The sequence below is a fragment of the Sciurus vulgaris genome (genome assembly GCF_902686455.1).
Source record: "Sciurus vulgaris genome assembly, chromosome: 4".
Classification (NCBI taxonomy): Eukaryota; Metazoa; Chordata; class Mammalia; order Rodentia; family Sciuridae; genus Sciurus; species Sciurus vulgaris.
The window spans coordinates 25,572,228-25,590,108 of record NC_136464.1 but is presented as its reverse complement, the minus strand read 5'-3'; the positions used below and the strand labels follow the sequence as shown (position 1 = coordinate 25,590,108).

General features: G+C 48.3%; 1 protein-coding gene across 3 annotated transcripts in view; it reads right to left on the bottom strand.

Annotated features, from left to right (window-relative positions):
• SH3PXD2A (SH3 and PX domains 2A) overlaps positions 1–17,881 on the bottom strand; it is a 224,506-nt gene that overhangs the window by 135,789 nt on the left and 70,836 nt on the right. For all 3 annotated transcript variants that reach the window (XM_079136318.1, XM_079136315.1, XM_079136316.1), the window contains one exon: positions 8,466–8,541. In XM_079136318.1, the coding sequence (XP_078992444.1) occupies positions 8,466–8,541 (76 nt within the window). The remainder of the gene's footprint in view (positions 1–8,465; positions 8,542–17,881) is intronic.

Genomic DNA, 17,881 nt, shown 5'->3' with positions numbered 1-17,881 from the left:
TACAGGCATTGACTGGCTGGGTTGTTAACTCTTAAGAAACAAGTTTTCTGCTGCTTCAAGTTAGTACAGGCACAGGAGCAGCTGCAAGTTCCAGGCAGAAGGTGCTGTACGAGCTGAATCAGCATGGTGGTGCTTGCGGGAAGCCAGTGTTTGTGTCCTGAGGCGAAGTCACCAAGAGAAGCAGCCTTGAAGCACCAGCCCTCTCCTCTGCAGCATGCACATACTTTCTATCCATTAACCACTTGGAACATCTCCCTGGACCATGCTTAATCCATTTGACAGATGAGGAAGGGATGCTGGAGGCTGTGTGCATGTGACTGAGCCAGATCACTCAGTTCATGCACACACGCGTGGCGCCTGCTCCTTCTCTTCAAGGACAGCTTTGCCACAGGGGCCTGCTGTGGAGCTTCTTGGTTCTAACTCACGTCTGCTCAGCTCTCTGAGGTTACGTAGCCCTCCCATCTCACTCCACCTGCTCTTTACACATTCTTGGTCCCACCCAAGTCACTGCCCTTGCTGTCCCCTCAGTCTGGCACCCTTGGGACCCTGATTTTCTCCTGTCTGGTCAAGTTCAGATGTCACCTTTGCAAAGAGGCCCTTCTTGGTCACTGAATCTCAGACATACTGATTTACCTTACCTGCTACCAGACCTGTTTTTTCTTTTCTTTCTGGCATTTGTTGCTATTAGAAACTGCTCATTTCTTTGTTTGCTTTCTGACTTTCCCAGTGGAATGTAAACTTCCTGAGAATAGTGGCCTGGCCTCTTGTTCTCAGCCATATTGCCCGTTGCCTACAGCTGGGCCAGGACTCAGTAGGCACTCAATAAATACCTACAGTAGGAATGAATGTGCTCAGAGCAGGATGCTGACAGCAGGTCCTGAGAGTCGCCAGCCCCAGATTACAGAGTGGGAGAATGATTTTGGGAACTGGGGAGCTGTAATTAAAGCACGAGAAGGCCCAGCACCTCCAGGCTGGAGGGGAGCCATGCAGGCCTATAATCTTGTTGACCTTTTTAAAACTCTGGCATTATCAGCAGACCCTATTCTTCCTTCATCACGTAGCTTTATCTTTTCCTGCCATCCCAGGTTACCAGGTTACCAGAAGCTTTCCAGTCCCTCTCCTTCAGGGGCTGCGGTGCCTGCCAGCATCTTTGACCCACTGCCTCCCCAACAGCTTCCAGGTCCCTTCGGGGAGTGTGTTCTTAGGCTGGTACCTGGTGGAGGCACACAGAAACACCTAAAGCCCAGCAAGAGTGCCAGCTGTCCCCACACTACGGACCAGCTCTAGCTAAAGCCATCCCTTCCCCCTGCTTCCTTCTGTGCCAAACAAACACCGGATCTGCTGCGCAGGGCTCAGAGGGCAGGGAGGAGGAAGGTCCAGAAATGGGAGCATGTGTCTACAATTCACCCAGAGGCCTCCCGCGTGGTGGCTCCCAACTGCCTCTTCGTTAAGGGGCCAGGAAGTAAACTGGCAAGCTGGTACAAAAGAACCAAGCATGCCGGCTGTCTAAAAATATACCCCTCACAGCGCAAAAGGTCACCAGGCTGCCTGCAGGCTGGCAGTTTCTACCTTGATCGTTCACTTTTCTCCCTGAGCAACCTCGCCTCTCCATGACTCATCGACCCAGGAATATGTGCAGTTATGGGTGGGGCTGGCTCGGCTACTGGGACCTGGTAGCCAGCATAGACACACACATGCTTGTGAGGGAGGGACCCTGCATTGCCTTTGTAGAGTGAGTGCTGTTCTTTCTGCTCTGCTGCCTGACTTCTGAAGTCCCTTGGTCCCTGGTTGCAGTTGTTTGCTTTTTACATCAACAACTACACACTCTACTTCACTCTGTAATGACCATTTCCTCCCAGGGAGCCTTCTTGGGCCAGCAAACTCGGAATACACAGGAAATCTACTCCAATCCCAGGATGGGCAACAGGAGATGGATTTTCCACAATAGTCTTTTAAAACAAGGCAGAAAGTTCCATGTAAACAGTAGGCTGTCTTGAGAGGCTGCTGACCCCAACAAGCTTGGCCCAATATACAAAAGGACTTCATTTCTGCTCACCCATCCCCAAGGCAGGAGGTCCCAGAAAGCACCAGATAACTTGTGAGAATTCTTGGGTTTCTTGTAAATAGGCGAGAAAGGCCTTTTGCTTTGCGTTATCTTTTCGAGTGTGTTTGCAGAGCCAATGACCTTAGAAGACAAAGGGAGTGTCTTATCCGGAAGCAAACAGAAGGTCTGCATATAGCCTTGGACTATGGAGATAGTGTCTCCCTCTCTGGAGCAAAGGGGCAGGTTTGCTTCCTGCCCATTATAAGAGAAATGGGGTCCCTAAGATCTGGGTTCCTTGCTTATAATGTAACCCACCTTATGAAAAGGCATTGATCTAAGGCCTGTGGACCCTGAAGCAATGGGAACTGATGTGCATGTGCAGATGTTCCTGCTGGCTACTGTGCTGGGATAAAGTCTTTTGTTTCTGACCCAGGGGTCTTTTGTTCTGTGGCACCTACAAAATCATGGCAAGCTAGCTTAATTTGGTTTGCAAATTAGTAAAAATATCAGACTTTTCACGTTTTGACAGTGCTGTTCCTGTGTTCCTAATGACTGGGGTCAAGGTGACTGTCCAAAATCTCTAAACTCCAGGTCTGCCCTATTTCTAACAAAATCTGGAGATGTTCCAATTCTAAAAATGAATGTAAGCCAGAGGGGGTAAGAATTACTTATAAAAAAAGGTTTTTTGCTTTGCAACAGGATTTCTCACATGCCTCTTTTTAAACAGAATACCACTGAGGACACCTACAAGATGACGCGATTTGTTCCAAAGATCTGAATTTGTACGGAGGATTCAGGAATGTGCTCTCATGTAAAACAAATTTTGCCTGCACCTTTTTTTTTATTAGAGGTGGGAGAGCCAAGCAGTGTGGCCTGAGAGTAAAGCCACTTGTGGGGTAGTCTCAAGCCACCGCCTCCCTCCTCAAGGCCAGATGGCACGCTTGTTTAAAAGCACTCCACCTCCTTAACATAAAAGCCAATCACTCAGCTCTGTGGTCCTGCTAATTGAGTTGTGCCAATATCAATTTCCTGGTTTTGATAACATACTGTAGTTACATAAGATGTTACCATTGGCAGGAGTGAAGTGATGGTGGAAAGTGAGTTGACTTCTCTCCCTCTCTTGTTTTTTTTCTCTCCCTTTCTTGTTTTTTTTTTTTTATGGTACTGGATATTGAACCCAGGGACACTCTACCACAGAGCCACATCCCCAGCCGTCCTCCCTGCATCCTTTTTAGTTCTTATTTTGAGACAGACCCTTGCTAAGTTATCCAGGTTGTCCTCAATCCTTCTGCCCCAGTCTCCCAAGTTGCTAGGACTATGGGTGGGCACCACCATGCCCAGCTTGACCACTCTTTAAAATGGGAATAATGCCATCTACCCTGTAGTATGGAGGTGGAATGCAGTGGGCCTAGCATTTTTGTAAGGTTTGGTTTCTAGGACTATTTCAAAATAAAAAGTTAAAAAGTAAAAAATGCATGTGATTTAGGAAACCAAATAGCCAATCTTGTTAGCTTCATAATTAAATGGAGATATTGCTCTGAAAGCCTTATTTGTAATCTGCAATCATATTAAAATAATAATACTCGAAGTTTTTTTTTTTTTTTGAGGGAGGGGTTACTAGGGCAGTCAACCACTGAGCAACATCCCCAACCCTATTTTGTATTTTATTTAGAGACAGAGTCTCACTGAATTGCTCAGTGCCTTGCTGTTTTGCTGATTGAACTCGTAATCTTCCTGCCTCAGCCTCCTGAGCCACTGGGATTATAGGTATGCACCATGGCGCCTGGCTAAGTTTTGAAAAGAATCAATTACTTAGAGCTAGTGATCTCAACTACTCAATGAATGAGAGGTCACCTGAGTCCACATGAGGTTCAGGCCACTTCCTTGCCTCACGCAGGGCACTCCTAATGCACGTGATGGCAATGACAGCTAAGGGAGGGACTGTGGGGTATGTGGTCTCAGGTCTCTAGACTGGGAGGTTAGAGGCCAGTGGAAGGGGCAAAGACAGCCTAGTGGATGCTGACTGTGGCAATTCCTCCCTGGCCAAGGAAAGACAGGACACGGCAGGAACACCACCTACCATGTATCCAGCCCCATGACAGAAGGGTGAAAGAAGTAGACAAGGGGGCTGGGGATATAGCTCAGTTGGTAAAATGCTTGCCTTGCAAGCACAAGGCCCTGGGTTCAATCCCCAGCACCACAAAAAAAAAAAAAAAAAGTAGACAAGTACCTTGCCTTGTCTCAAAGGGAGGCCATGAAGGTCAGCCAGAGAGATAGGCGTCACATAACACGGGTTTAGGGGCACAGGCCCAGAGTGGTTCCTTCCATCTCCTGCACCCACCACCACTCCCAAGGTGGTCAGGCCCTGGAGTAACTGCTCTTCCTACCACAAAACCCACATGAGTTTTCTCTCTAAGTAAGCCTTGCTGAAGATCTGTCTGTCCTGTGTGGGTGCCCTAACTTCTCCTTGGCCCTCCCATGGGCACTGCAGACCTCCCAGAGGCTGGAAATTCAGGTACAGACTTCAGACAGTCCAGAAAGCAGTTCTAGTCCTGGTGAAAACAATTGAGGGTCCTTCTAAGGGAAGTCCCCCTGCAGCCTTTGTCAGACCTGATTGACATGAAAATGTCAGTAATTGAACTGGACCCCTGGACCACCTTGTTGGCCCTGTTCATCCCTAAGTCCTACCTCCTACCCCAGTGTCACTGCACAACACCCAAGAGCTAACGGGCACCATCGTGCCTGTGTCCCGGTGGCTCAGAACAAGGCAGTTGGACTGAGACTCCAAACACCACGGGACCCCTCCCAGGAAGCAGGAGTGCTCATCAAATCCCAGTACCCCTGGAGCTAACTCTGAGACCCTCTGAGAAACAGTGTGCACTCTGTTTCCTCTGCTTGGATTTTCCTTGCCCTGAAATTCCAGCTGAGGCCAAGGGCTGACAGAGCTGTCCCCAGGGCTTCCTGCTTCGCTTCCCTAGGGTGGTAAGAGAGTTTGCATTTGCTGGGGTTCTGCTGAGTCCTTGCTACCCGGGGTGGGCCTGGGGGAATCAGCAGGTGACCTCAGACACATTCCCCAAGGCAGGGAGGTGGAAACAGAGCCTCAAGAGGGTGTCAGGTAACCAAGCAGATGCTGAGGGGTTGCCAGTGAGTGTCACAGCTAAAGTCGCACAGCTGCCTCCTTCTTCAGAGGTGTATCCACACTCACTGGGAACCACCCTGCATATACTCATGCCCTCCAGGGCAGAAAACGGATGACCAATATGTCCTTAAGATGGGTCAACTTGTGCCATTTACCCTGGTCCCCAGTGGGACCAGGATGAGTCTGGACTTAGCTGACCCTACATCTCTGCCTTACTTCTTCCCCTGCTCTGTCCTGCTTGCCTCCCTGCTGTGGGAATTCACAGGACAGGGAGCACACCTTCCAAAATCACTAGCTGATGAATCCTCATCCCTCATCCCCGTCGGGGGCTCTGCTGAGGCAGGCCATGCTCATCACTGACTTTCTCTCAAGTCCTCTCCTCTGAGGACCCCCTTTGATTCGGAGGATGGGGTGGGGCAGGAACCCTCAGGGTTTCCAGCCTGGTTCTGATTGTGCCTGGTTGTTTTGCCTCAATCCTTTCCCTTTATGTCCAAAGTGAGGCATGAGTGTAGTGGGCGTGAGGTGGCTTCTGGTGAGCAGGAGGAAGCCAGGGGCAGGACTTGGGAGCCCTAGGCTGGGTTCCAAATGACCAGTAATGGCACTCTGAAGTCCTGGAGAGAGAATAAACAAAGGAGAGGAGTCCAAGGGAGAAGGCCACTGTGGGGGGGCCGAGAGGAATCTGAGCCAGGATGAGGGAGACACTTCCTTTGGGGAGGTCGAATCAACCTCCTTCCCCTCTACAACATCCTCACTATTCACAGTCACATGTATTTGGGGGCTGGAAGGTGTCTGGTGCTTGACTTTTCTCAGCAGGTAGGGTGAGGTGGGGGCAGGTGACTTTACCAATAGCTGCCATTAGTTGAGCATCGACTACAGAACGGTGCCAAGTGCTTCACATGAATTCTTTTCATCTTCACTCCAGTCCTTTAGAGGTAACTGAACTTCCCACGGCAGCTCTTGGGTTATTGTCCCCTGGGGCAGCTGATGTGAAAGGAGTCCTGGTCCCAATGTCAGGTCTAAGAGTTCTGGTATTGTCTATGCCTCCTGGCTTCATGCTTTGTGCAAGTCTATTAGCATCTTTAGCCTTGATTTCCTAGTCAGCAAAATGGGGGCAGTAAACTAACTGGGAGGATCAAATGAGATTATACAATGATTGTGTGGTGTGAAACACAAGGTGTGTGAGGCCTTGGTAATAAAGGCCAGCATCCATTTGGCCCCTACTGGGGTCAAACACAGTCTAAGCACTTGAGATGCATTGATTCATTTCATCCTATACAACAGCCTCACAAAGTAGATACTAGTATCATCCCCATTTTTCAAATGAGGAACCTGAGTATACAGAAGTCATTATAACAAGTAATGACCAGAGCCAGGGTTCCAGGGCTAAACACAAGGCCGGACCCCTGAGACATGAGACTGGGTGGCAACTGTACAAAGCTGTGCCCTTTGCCCCACACTCCAACCCCACTATCCTCCAGGGGCCAGATCCAGGCCCTCCTTTCAGGAGGCCTTTGCTGACTTCCTCAGCTCACAATGAGTTCTCTGAGCTCCAGTCCATTCACACTGGCAATTGCATGAAGGTAGAGAGTCACATCCTGCATTATATCATTCTCTGATTCTGAAGAGGGTCTTATCTCACACCATCCTGAGGGTTTCTTAGGTGAAGACCTCCCCTTGACTGGCCAGGCCAGCCCTGCCCTCCTAAACAGCTGACTCACTGACAGCAAGGAACATTTTCCCCCTGGAGCCGTGGCCAAGGAAGAAGTGGAAGAAACAGTCCATTCTTGAGCAAAAGGGCAGCCTTCATGACCCAAGCCAAGGTCCACCATTCTAACAGGGAACCATGTTGTCCGCCTGCTACCTCTGGGACACTTCCATCCACAGCATCCCAGCTGGGCTCCAATATTCTAGTGAGCAGAGCATGCAGACTGTGCTGTAGGAACATCTGAAATTATTGTGGACATAGATGTTGGGTATTTCAAATTCCCTTGGGATTTAGTGCAAAGTCAAATGAAGCAAGAAAGTCACCCCATAGTAACTAGGAAGCCAGGATCAGAGAAGCCATATTCTGCCTCTGTGGAAGGAGGCCAGGGGTGAGATTCCCTACATGCTCATTTCTGGTCTTCCAAAAACTATGGAGTTTAGATATTATTCCTGATAGCTAATTCTCTCCAACTGTAGCACAAGTCTCTGAGGATAGGCAGCAGTACATGCTCTTGCCTTTTGATGCTTTTGAGGATGGAGGTGTATAAGGAACACCCTTCACAGAGGAGCCACTCTCAGAGGAAGGTGTCCCAAGTCCATTTTCAAGTCAAGTAGGTACTGACTGTGGGCTCGGAGTGTCTAGGGCTAAGGGTTGTCCTGGTGGCTGGCTCGGGGGGGTCCACAGCCTGCATTAACCAAAGGGAAGGGAGCTTCCCTGGAAACCCAAGCCCAGTGTGACAGGTAGAGAATCAGGGGAGCCAGGAAGCAGTATTACCTACTGGTTTCAGTGCAGAGACCAGGTGTGGGACATGGGAACTGAGTTCACACCTCAGTTTTGCCACCTTTATGGGCAGTTACTTAACCCCTCTGAACCCCCAAATCTTACTCTCTTCAGGGAAATGATAATACCCACCTTGGTGGGAAGACCTGTACACGATAACAAATAGAGAAGCACTCTGTAATTACGCTACAAGTCTGCACAAACCTAAGGCATTGTAGTAATAGCAGGCCAGGCACACCTGAGATGTTTTCCTCTAAATTACACGACATAGTCGGTTGTCTGAAACAGTCCAAATTGGTGTTGTGGTTAATGTCAGCCTTTATGGCCAGACAGACCTGGGTTCAAATCCTATCTCTGTCAGATTACAGGTGTGTTACATAAGTGTGTAACGGCCGTGTGAGGCCTTCCAGAACTCAGACCTGAGGAATAGGCTCAATTTGAGGTTACCTACCCCTGGAATGGGAGGCAGTAGAAACAGTTCCACCTGCAGTTTTTCCTTTCCCAGAACTTGGCCTCTCAGCGCCTTTTATGAAAAGGAAGCCAAACCCCAAAAGCTTGAGAAACTTCTCAGAGGCTACCAGCCAGAGGTCAGCAGACACAGTACTGGAATGACTGGAGAAGCCACTTGGAAGATAGTGAACTTCAAAATCAGGGGCTTCCAGATCCCCTGGGAATGGTTAATGTGCAGATTTATAGGCCAAACCCACATGGTTTTTCTGGCTCAGCAGCTGGTGGCTTGGCCCACAAGTACCCTTCTTAAAGTCACCCCAGTCCCTTGGGGGGCCGCCTGAGCTTACCTGGAAGGAAGGGTATGATCCTTTGCTTGGGGTCCTTCTGGCCACCTTCGATGGGAAATTTATCCAGAAGCTGCATCTAAGGAGGCAGACAGACAGTGAGACGGGATTCGGAAGACTACACCACCCTTCCCCGCCCGATTCCATGGCCCACGGCGCTCACATGGATGAGTGACGCCTAAAATCCCTCATTTCACAGACAATTAACAAACCACATGGGGCATGAGAGGGATGAGGCCAGGGCTCTCCATGCATCAAAGGGGGTGTCTGAACAATCTTGGGGAGGGGGAGGTGTCTGGAGACACCCAGAGTAGCAAGGCTGGGCCAGGGACCAGCAGGCCTCCAGGCCAGGCTAGAGTTGCCAGATGCTTCTTTGGGCTCAGTTCTTTCTTTCTTCATCTGCGGGTGAATCCTTCAGCCACCAGCCATCCCAAATCCTCCTGGGCCAGGATGGAGGAAGGCCCCACCTGGTACTTCAGACAGACCACCCACCTTCTAGAACTGCTCTGTGGAAATAGACCCAGATGTTATTTTAATTGCAAAACCAAATCTATCTCATTGCCCCCACTGCTGGAAGACCCCTTCCTCTGTTTCATCCCCTCCCACCCTGAGATTGCTACTATTTTTCTAGGGACAGACCCATTGAAAGAGTTTCCAGGAGGAACACTGTTTTTTCTTTTGCTATTCTGGGCTGAAATTCTGTGTAAACTGGAAAGACACACAAGAGGCAGGATGGACAAGGCCAGGGTTCCTGTGTGTATGGTTGACCTCACTTCTAAGGCACAGGTGGGGAATGCAGCAAAGTAGCTTGAGCCAGGATCTAGTCTTGCTGCCCCAGCTGTGTGACCCTGGGCAAGGCAGGGTACCTTCCTCAGCTGAGCCTTAGGTACCTCCTTGGTAGACTGAGGAGGATCAGTCACATGGTATCTAAAGTCTATTCATTCTTCCATTATTTTAAATATTTACTGAGCTCCTATTTAGAGTACTAGGCACCAAAGAAAGAAGTTAGGGGCTAGGGATGTAGCTCAATGGCAGAGTGCTGGCCAAGAACCAGCAAGGACCTGGGTTGCACCCCCAGTACTGCAAAAAGAAAAAAGTCGAAGTCTTTGCCCGAAGGGAGTTCACATTCAAGTGGAGAGAGACAAATGGAAAGGAAATATGTCATGTCAGAGGAGATACATGCAATGAAAAAAGTTAAGTAGGGTAAGGCATTGGAGCAAGATCGGGGTTGTTATTTCGTTCAGGGGTGGTAAGGAAGGCCTTATGAAACCAGAGGCAATTCAGCAGAGACCCACAGAAGCAGAGGAAGCAAGCCACTCTGGAGGGAGAGGATGTTTCAGGAAAGAGGAACAGGAAGGGCAAAGAGCCTGAAAAGGCCAATGTGGCCAGTGTGGCGTGAGCCAGGGCAGAGGGACAAGCAATGAGATTTGAGAGGCAGGATGGGCCAGACCAGGGAAGGCCTCGCAGGCTGGGAAGACTCAGGGTTTATTTTGATGAAAGGGGAAGTCCTGATGGCTTTTGTGTAGAGGGGAGACATGATCTGATCCATGCTTTGGAAAGATGACTCCAGCGACAGTGTAGTGAACTGGCCAGCGGGTGGAAGCCAGGAGACCAGTTAGGAGCCCATTGAAGGCAGCTAGGACACTACTTCAAGGTATAAGCTTTGCAGGTGAAAAAAAGAGGTCCTAGGCTGGATTATGTGCGCACTTTGTCCTTCTATGTATCCAGCTCTACACATGATTTTTGGATTGTCTTTTGCACCACCATCACCTAATGCATAAAGCCCATATAATCCCCACATATAGGGGAATTGGTAGATTCCATTCAAAACAAGACAGGACTGCACCATGATTAACTTTCATTTCCCTGAATACAGATGGCTATTTAGCAAAAGCTAGCTCATGAGTTTTTCATGTTGTACCTTCAAATCTCAAACATTTAATAATTCCCTGCTGCATGTAAATACAGCCTTTGGGCTATAACACTATAAACTTGTACTCAGTTTTTTTTCCTTAATTAATACATTTTCAAACAAATTCTACAGGCTAGAACTCCAATTTTCTCTCTTTCCTGTTTCCCTTGCTCATATTCTATTTTTGTACATTTCATTTCTATATTACATAAGAAATTCATGCTCACTGAGGGAAAAAACTAGAAATTACAGAAGCAGTGGGTGGTCAAAAAAGGACAGAGAATCACTCATAATCTCTCTCCCTGAAAAGGCAACATTAATATTTGTGGCTACATATATTCTTTCCAGGCGTTCTTCCATGCATGTAATTTATGAAACAAATATCAATGCTTTTATGTTACACAATGAACATTTTTTCCATGTCAGTGTACATTTCCATATCAGCATTCTCAATCATGACACGGAATTTCAGTGTTTGCATGGACCATTATTTATTTACCTACTCCCCTATTGTTGGATATTTAGGTTGTTTTCAACTTTCCACTACTATATACAACATTAGATCGAACAACTTATCCATGGATCTCTGCGTACTTCCTTTAGAACAACATATTTTTTGAAAAAAAAATTGTTTTATCTTGTATTCTATGCATATTTATAAGTGCCTTAAATCTTTTCCAGAACACTGAGAATAAATAGATGGATAACTATTATGTGTGGGTCATGCCTAAGGCCTCTAGGCAACGGTTCCATAAGGTCTCTGAGGAGGAGGCAGAGACATCTAGGAGAGATGTGGGCCCAGAAGCACATCCAGGTATGAAGTGCTCCTCCCTCATATGATCCACTTCTCTCCCAAAACAGGGTGACCAGCGGCACCACAACAAACTGTGGAACCTTGCCCAAATGGCTGTATCTCTCCAGAGCTTAGGGGATTTATGTACTGAAACTTAAATTTCCCTCCAGCTCTGCTGACTCCTATGTTCACTTTCAGACCTAAGGCTCTGAGATTCTCACTAACTGAGAATGTGGTCCTAAAAGGAGTGGGCGGGACAGGTGACATTCATGAATCATGTCTTTCCCCCGCAAACACTGACATATACTGACTTATGCCTTGCAGGTGCCAGGCCCTCTATTAGGTGCTAGGAATAAGTCAAATCACAGCTCTGGCACCAAGGAGCTCCTGCAGCCCCCTAGTTGTAGGACTTGCATGCAAAGCACCAGCAGCAGAGAGAAGGCTGGTTCAGTGGGCCTGGGCAGCCTTGAACCTCGTTTCTCCCCACCTTGCAGGTGCTGTTGAGGCTGCCGGCTTGTGGGCCACACTCTTAGTAGGAAAGTTCTACAGCTCTGCTGTCCACATGGCAGCACACAACGGGGCACAGGGCACTTAGAATGTGACTGGTCCAACATGAGATGAGCTGCATGTGTAAAATAGACACTGGATTTCCAAGGCTTGGCATGGAACAAAATGTGAACTATCTCATTAAGAAACTTTGTACTGATTGCATGTTGATATTTTACATCAGGATATAAATTATTTAAATAATTCATTTCACTTATTTCCTTCTGTTTTTAAACACGACTAGAACATTTTAAATTACATATATGGCTCATATTGTCTTTCTGTTGGACAGCGCTGGTCTACAGCACGGTGGCCAGGGATGTCTGTGCACACCTGATTCACCTGAGGGCTTGCTGGTTAAAAAGGCAAGTTCCTGGGCCCCACCTGGAAGTGCATGAACCTCTGATCTGGTGCTAGAGCTAGACAAGGCAAGTCCAAAGTGGTGGAGGATGAAAGGACATGATCAGGAGTGGGAGCTGAAGGAAGAGGTCAGGGGAGGCTTCCTGGAGGGGCGAGTCAGCTGTCTTGGACAAGTGACAGTCACTACCTGTGTCTTCCTAGCCGAAGGGCAGTCTAAATTCCCTCAATGGGTTCATGTGCCTCCTGGAAGGCAGGGTCATCTGACAGCCTGGCAAATAAGTGGGCAGATTTGAGTTCTCCTCCACAAGGCCTCCTGAGAGGTGCTTTGCAGCAGCCTCTGCCCACCTCTTCTTTCAATTGCAGATTTTCCTCCTCCTGCACCTCTGGTTCTATCTAGCCCCACCCCCGCCCCCCACCCCCCTCCCAGGCCAAGATAAGCCCATCTCCTGGGTCAATCAGTCCACTCCAGAGCTGTGAGCCCCTAGCTGGCCTGCTCCCCACCGCTAGTCCTCAGGAGCCCAGCCTGCCAGTCACCTATTCCTACCATTGCGGCTAAGCCAGCAGGGCCTCCATGTTGGCCCTCCCCATCGGTCATCCCTACAGCCCATTCGACATGGGAGGAAGACCAGCTAACCAGCAGTCAGTGACAGTTTCTCTGCCCACAGGCCACCTTTCAAAGAAAGCAAATCCCCTGGCTCTGACTCCACAACAAACCAAGTAAAAGCACCCAGCCAAGCTGCCTCTGTGTGGAGCCAGTACCTCAGCCTCTTGGCTCATAAGATGGTGGGATGGTGGGCAGTGGGACCATGCTTGATGCATAATGCAAATGTCGCCCCTTCACCCCCTCCCGGGGGGCCAGGAAGACAGCACAGTGGATTCTTTGACCTGGTCCCTGGCCAATGTGCAGGGTTAGGTTCCCCTGATAAAACAACTGCACAAAAGGCTGAGCCCAGGGGGCTGTCTACTAGACGCCAACTGGGCCTTCCGTGAGGAGGAAGCCTGGGTGTGTGGGCAGTGAGGATGGAAGACCCCACCCAGTAGGGGCTCTGCAGCCACCTTTTCAGGCAGGATGTGGAGTCTTCCAGAAGGGCCCTTACTCGGGCTGGAAAAAAAGCAGATCCCATTGCCAGGGTCCTTTTTGGAATGAGAGGCATCCGGCTAATGGAGCCCCTTGCAACCACGTCAGAACTTTGCAGCGTGGGGAGGAGGCCAGCTGTTTACCTAAGGGGTGGACGGAGTGAGAGATACAGGACAGTGAGGCTCCAGGAGCTGGCTCCAGCCAGAGAAAGCCTATTCAGCGGCTCGCAGACAGGGCTCTGCAGCAATAAACACCAGGAGAGCAGGGTGGGCCCGGCCAAGCTGGGGCACATCTGTAACCCAAGAGGCCCACTCCTTGCCTGCCGAGAGGGTGGAGTTCCCAGAGACTCCAGCCTTGGGGCCCCAGTCCTCCAACTTTAATCCCTATGACCCTCTACATCAGGAACGAAGGGAACATTACAAGAAGATGGTGGGTTCCCTGACCTAATCATTCCCCTACAAAGGGATAAGGCCACCTAGTCTCTAGGGACCAGGAGAGATCCAGGGAAAACTCAGAATTAATTTGTTCGTTCTACTCACTGAGGACTCAGCAGGCCCTGTGTTAGATGCTGGGGACACAATGATCAAAGCAGCTTTCCTTAAAGTGCTGGCCCCTCAAGGCCTGTACTTCTTCCCCATTCTCTTCTGTTCTTTGATGACTTTACAAATGACACCGTCTTTGAGTTTTCCCTCAGTATCCCAGAAAAAGGCCATGCCTCTTTTCTTGGAATCCCAACAGCTCTTTCTCTTTTTACACCCTACCTAACCATGTCATGTGGTCTCTCGGGATTCGTTCCTTTGTACAAGCTTTCCTCATCCCCTTGCCCAAGAGGAAGCACCCATCACCCTTGATGGTCCTGGCTCCCTTGTTGAGCCAATCTGATATGAGGATACTGAAATAACAGATTGGGAAGGAACTGAACAGCACCTCTCTAGTGATTATTAGCAAATCCTAACTTCTAAGGGAAGGGTGAGTTGGGCGGAATTCTCTGTTCAAATGAAATCCAATATCAAACCTCAATACCTAATTTCTTGGGTATAGATATCTTATCACTTTAGAACAATTTGCTCAAAAGAATCTTTTTCCCATTGAAGTATCTTGATGCTTTTGTCAAAAATAACTTAAATACATATGAGGTTCTATTTCTGAACTTTATGCTATTCTATTTATATATACATATATATTTATATATAACACACATATTATATAAATGAACACTTCCTAGATATAGGCCAATGATTACTATATCCAGATATCTATCTGGATATCTATATCTATATATATATGTATATATAGATATAGATAGATAGAGGTATAATCAATCATATGGAAAAAATATATATCCTGACACCACCCCATTCATATTGATCCTGTAGATTTTAGTAAGTCTCAAAATCAAACTTTGTCTTCTGTTTTTGCAAAATCAATTTGGTCATTCCCCTCTCAAGACTCATGGCACTGAAATATACTCCAACTTTGAAAGGGGGTCCATTCCAAGACTCCAAAGTCCTTAATAAGTTAAAGAAATCTTCCTTGGCCATAGTTATGGTTTGGATATGAGGTGTCCCCTGAAAAACTCATGTTAGACAATGTAGAAATGTTCAGAGATGGAATGATTAGATTTTGAGAGCTGTAACCCTATTGGTGAATTAATCTATTTGATGGATTAATAATCTGAATAGATTACTGAGTGGTAACTGTAGGAAAGTGGGGTGTGGCTTGAAGAAGTAATCACAGGTGGCATGCCCTTGGGGACTATATTTCGTCCCTGGTTCCTCACTCTCCTGCTCCTTGGCTGCCAGAGCTGAGAAGCTTTCTTCTATCACCTTCTTCCACCATCTTGTTCTGCCTCATCTCTGGCGATGGAACCCGTCAACTATGGACTGAACCCATGAAACTGTGAACCTCAAATAACCTTTTCTTCCTTAAGTTGTTCTTGTCAGGCATCCTGGTTACAGTGAAAAAGTTGACTAACAGTCATTTTTGGAAAACATGCACGTCTTCACCATTTCAAATCCCTTCCCAATAACCCTAGGGTGTTCCATGTACTGCACCAGCAGAATTCGGGAGTATGAATCATGGTCCAGGATCTGATTGGGAGCTGGGATACCCATATGTGCAATAAGGCATTTACCTGGTATTAGTTGAGTGTCAACCTGCTGACATGCTATGGGGAAGATCAGTGTGGCCAGGTGAACAAAGTGGACTACTCAGAGGAGGAGACAACAGAGGTAGGCCCTGAATAATGGAGGGCTGGCAAGAATGGAGGACGGAATCCCAGAGGAAAGAGTGGCAAGCATCAAGGCTTGTGGGAATATCAGGGCTGTCTACAGTAGGTAGTCAGACGGGATAGAACGGACTCGTTCATGAACTCCAGAGAGCTGCCGTGTGTCAGGGAAGAAGTGGGATCCAGGGTGGAGGCTTGAGAACATTTATTCCAGTGATTTGGAAGTGAGCACACAGTTGGTACCAGTGCTGGGTAAGGGCAGATACCTGACATGCCACTCACAGAGGTTGGGGGTAGGGCATCCTGGAGAAGCACCGGAAATGAGAACGTAGGGAGAAAAAAGTCACTTAAGAAGTCAGCCAGAGGATGGGGTTGCGTGTGGCTGGAGTTTTGGGGTGGGGGACCGTGGGTGCCATGCCCAGCCTGAAGGAGTAGTGATGCTCCCTGAACCGCCAGCTGTGACCATCGGTCGACGGAAGCAGAGCTGCCTCCTTCCCAAGAATCCAGGTGACAATCTGATCCCCTCCCTTGCATATTTTAGCTTCTAGAGGCCACCTTGTTCCTTGGCTTGTGGTCCCTTCCTCTGTCTTCAGATCACACGTGTATCAGGGCATGTGTGTTCTGACCACATAAGTTTGCCAGGGTCATCATAATGAAGTACCACAAACTAGGTGGCTTAACAACTTTATTGTCTCGCAGTTCTGCAGGCTGGAAATCAGAGACCAAAGGATTTGCAGAGTTGATTCCTTCTCAGAGTTGAGGGGGACTCTGCTCCATGACTCCCCACCGGTTTCTGGTAGTTGCCAGCAACGTCTGCCTCACTGTTGGCTTGTAGAAGCATCACCCTGATCGCTGCCTTTGTCTTCACATGGTGATCTCTGTGGGTGGCTGACTGTGTCTGAATGTCCCTTTTTAATAGGGACACCAGCCATAGTACATTAGAGGTCCACCCTACTCCAGGATGACCTCATCTCAATTAATTACATCTGCAAAGACTATTTCCAAATAAGATCACATCCCAAGGTACTGGGGCTTAGGATCGTAACATGTGAATTTGGCAGGATATATAATTCTTCAATCCCCAACACTAACACACTTTTAAAACAATATAACTGCCGGGCTACAATGGGGCATGCCTGTAGTCCCAGCTATTTGGGAGGCTGAGGCTAGAGAATCTCAAGTTCCAGGCAACCTGGGTGACTGAGGGCAAATTTACCTCAAAATAAAATGTACAACGGGTTGGGGATATAGCTCAGTGATAGACCACGTGTCTAGCATGCTCAAGGTCCTGGGATCAATTTCCAGTGAAAGAAAAGAAAAGAAAAAAAAAAAAAAAAAAAAAAAGAAGGAAAGAAAAGTGAAGTCCAGGACATAACTTCTAAAAGGTAGTGCTTTTGCCCTTATTCTTCCAAAGTCTCTCCCTGTACTTTGGTGATGTTTGCACAACATTTTAGGAAATGGAAGAATAATAAATAGTGGCACAAGGCCCTGGGTTCAATTCCCAGCACTGGAAAAAAAAAAAAGAATAAATAGTGCAGAGCTAGGCAGAACTGGACAAATCAATGTCCCTTGTCTGTAAAATGGGGACAGTGAGTGAGAGAACTTGCCCGGGAACGTGGGAGGGAAGATGAAGTGGGATAAAGTGCTTGGCGCTGAACTCAGCACTAAGTGCTCCGTACACATCAGCTATTATTGTCACTACTGTCATCGTCACTCTTGTTATACCAGGCTGTGTCCCTAATGCTAGGGAAAGTGCTTAGGAGGCTATAACTATGTGACCAGGGAGGCAACAGGGAGACTGTGGGGGACAAATGGGCTTGGGAGGGGTCTTGGCCAGGCCCAGCCTGGCTATGAGCATCTAGAGGCCCCAGGGGAGCTGCCCAGCTGGTGTGCGTGGGCCAGGCTTGGGGTGGAGGCCTCTGGCTTTTCCAGCAGCTCATCAGGCGTGTGGGGGCTGGTCAGGATGTGCTTCGCACTTAACATGGTGGAGCCTGGGTGACAGCCGACACCTGCAGCGAGACGCACACAGAGTGAAGAAATCAACAGCACTCTCCTGGGGTGCCTCCTCAAACCTGAGGAAGCCCACTTCTCTAGTCTCCCCTAAACCACAGCAGCGGGTTCATTCCACCGGCTGACCCATGGTCTTTGTGCAGGAAAAAGAACACTGGATTAGAGTCAGAAAGGAGGGCTTCAGTTTCAGCCTCTCAAGGACTTGCTGGGCAACTGGGGCAAGTGACTTGGACTCTCTGGGTGACAACAGCCCCACCCGTGAAATACATGCCTTGCCTGTCTCCATGGGCGTGGCGAAGATCTAAGAAGACACTTGAGAAAGTGCTGCCAAATGCCAGGCTCAATTATTCCTGCTTATTCTTTGAGCCTCATTCTACTCATCGATAAAATGGGGCCAAGCCTGTTGTTTTCCTCACCTGGGGGCTGAGGTGAGGTTGGAAAAGGATATGTAATGTGCTTTAACACACGCCAGGCATAGCGGAAGTGATCAGAA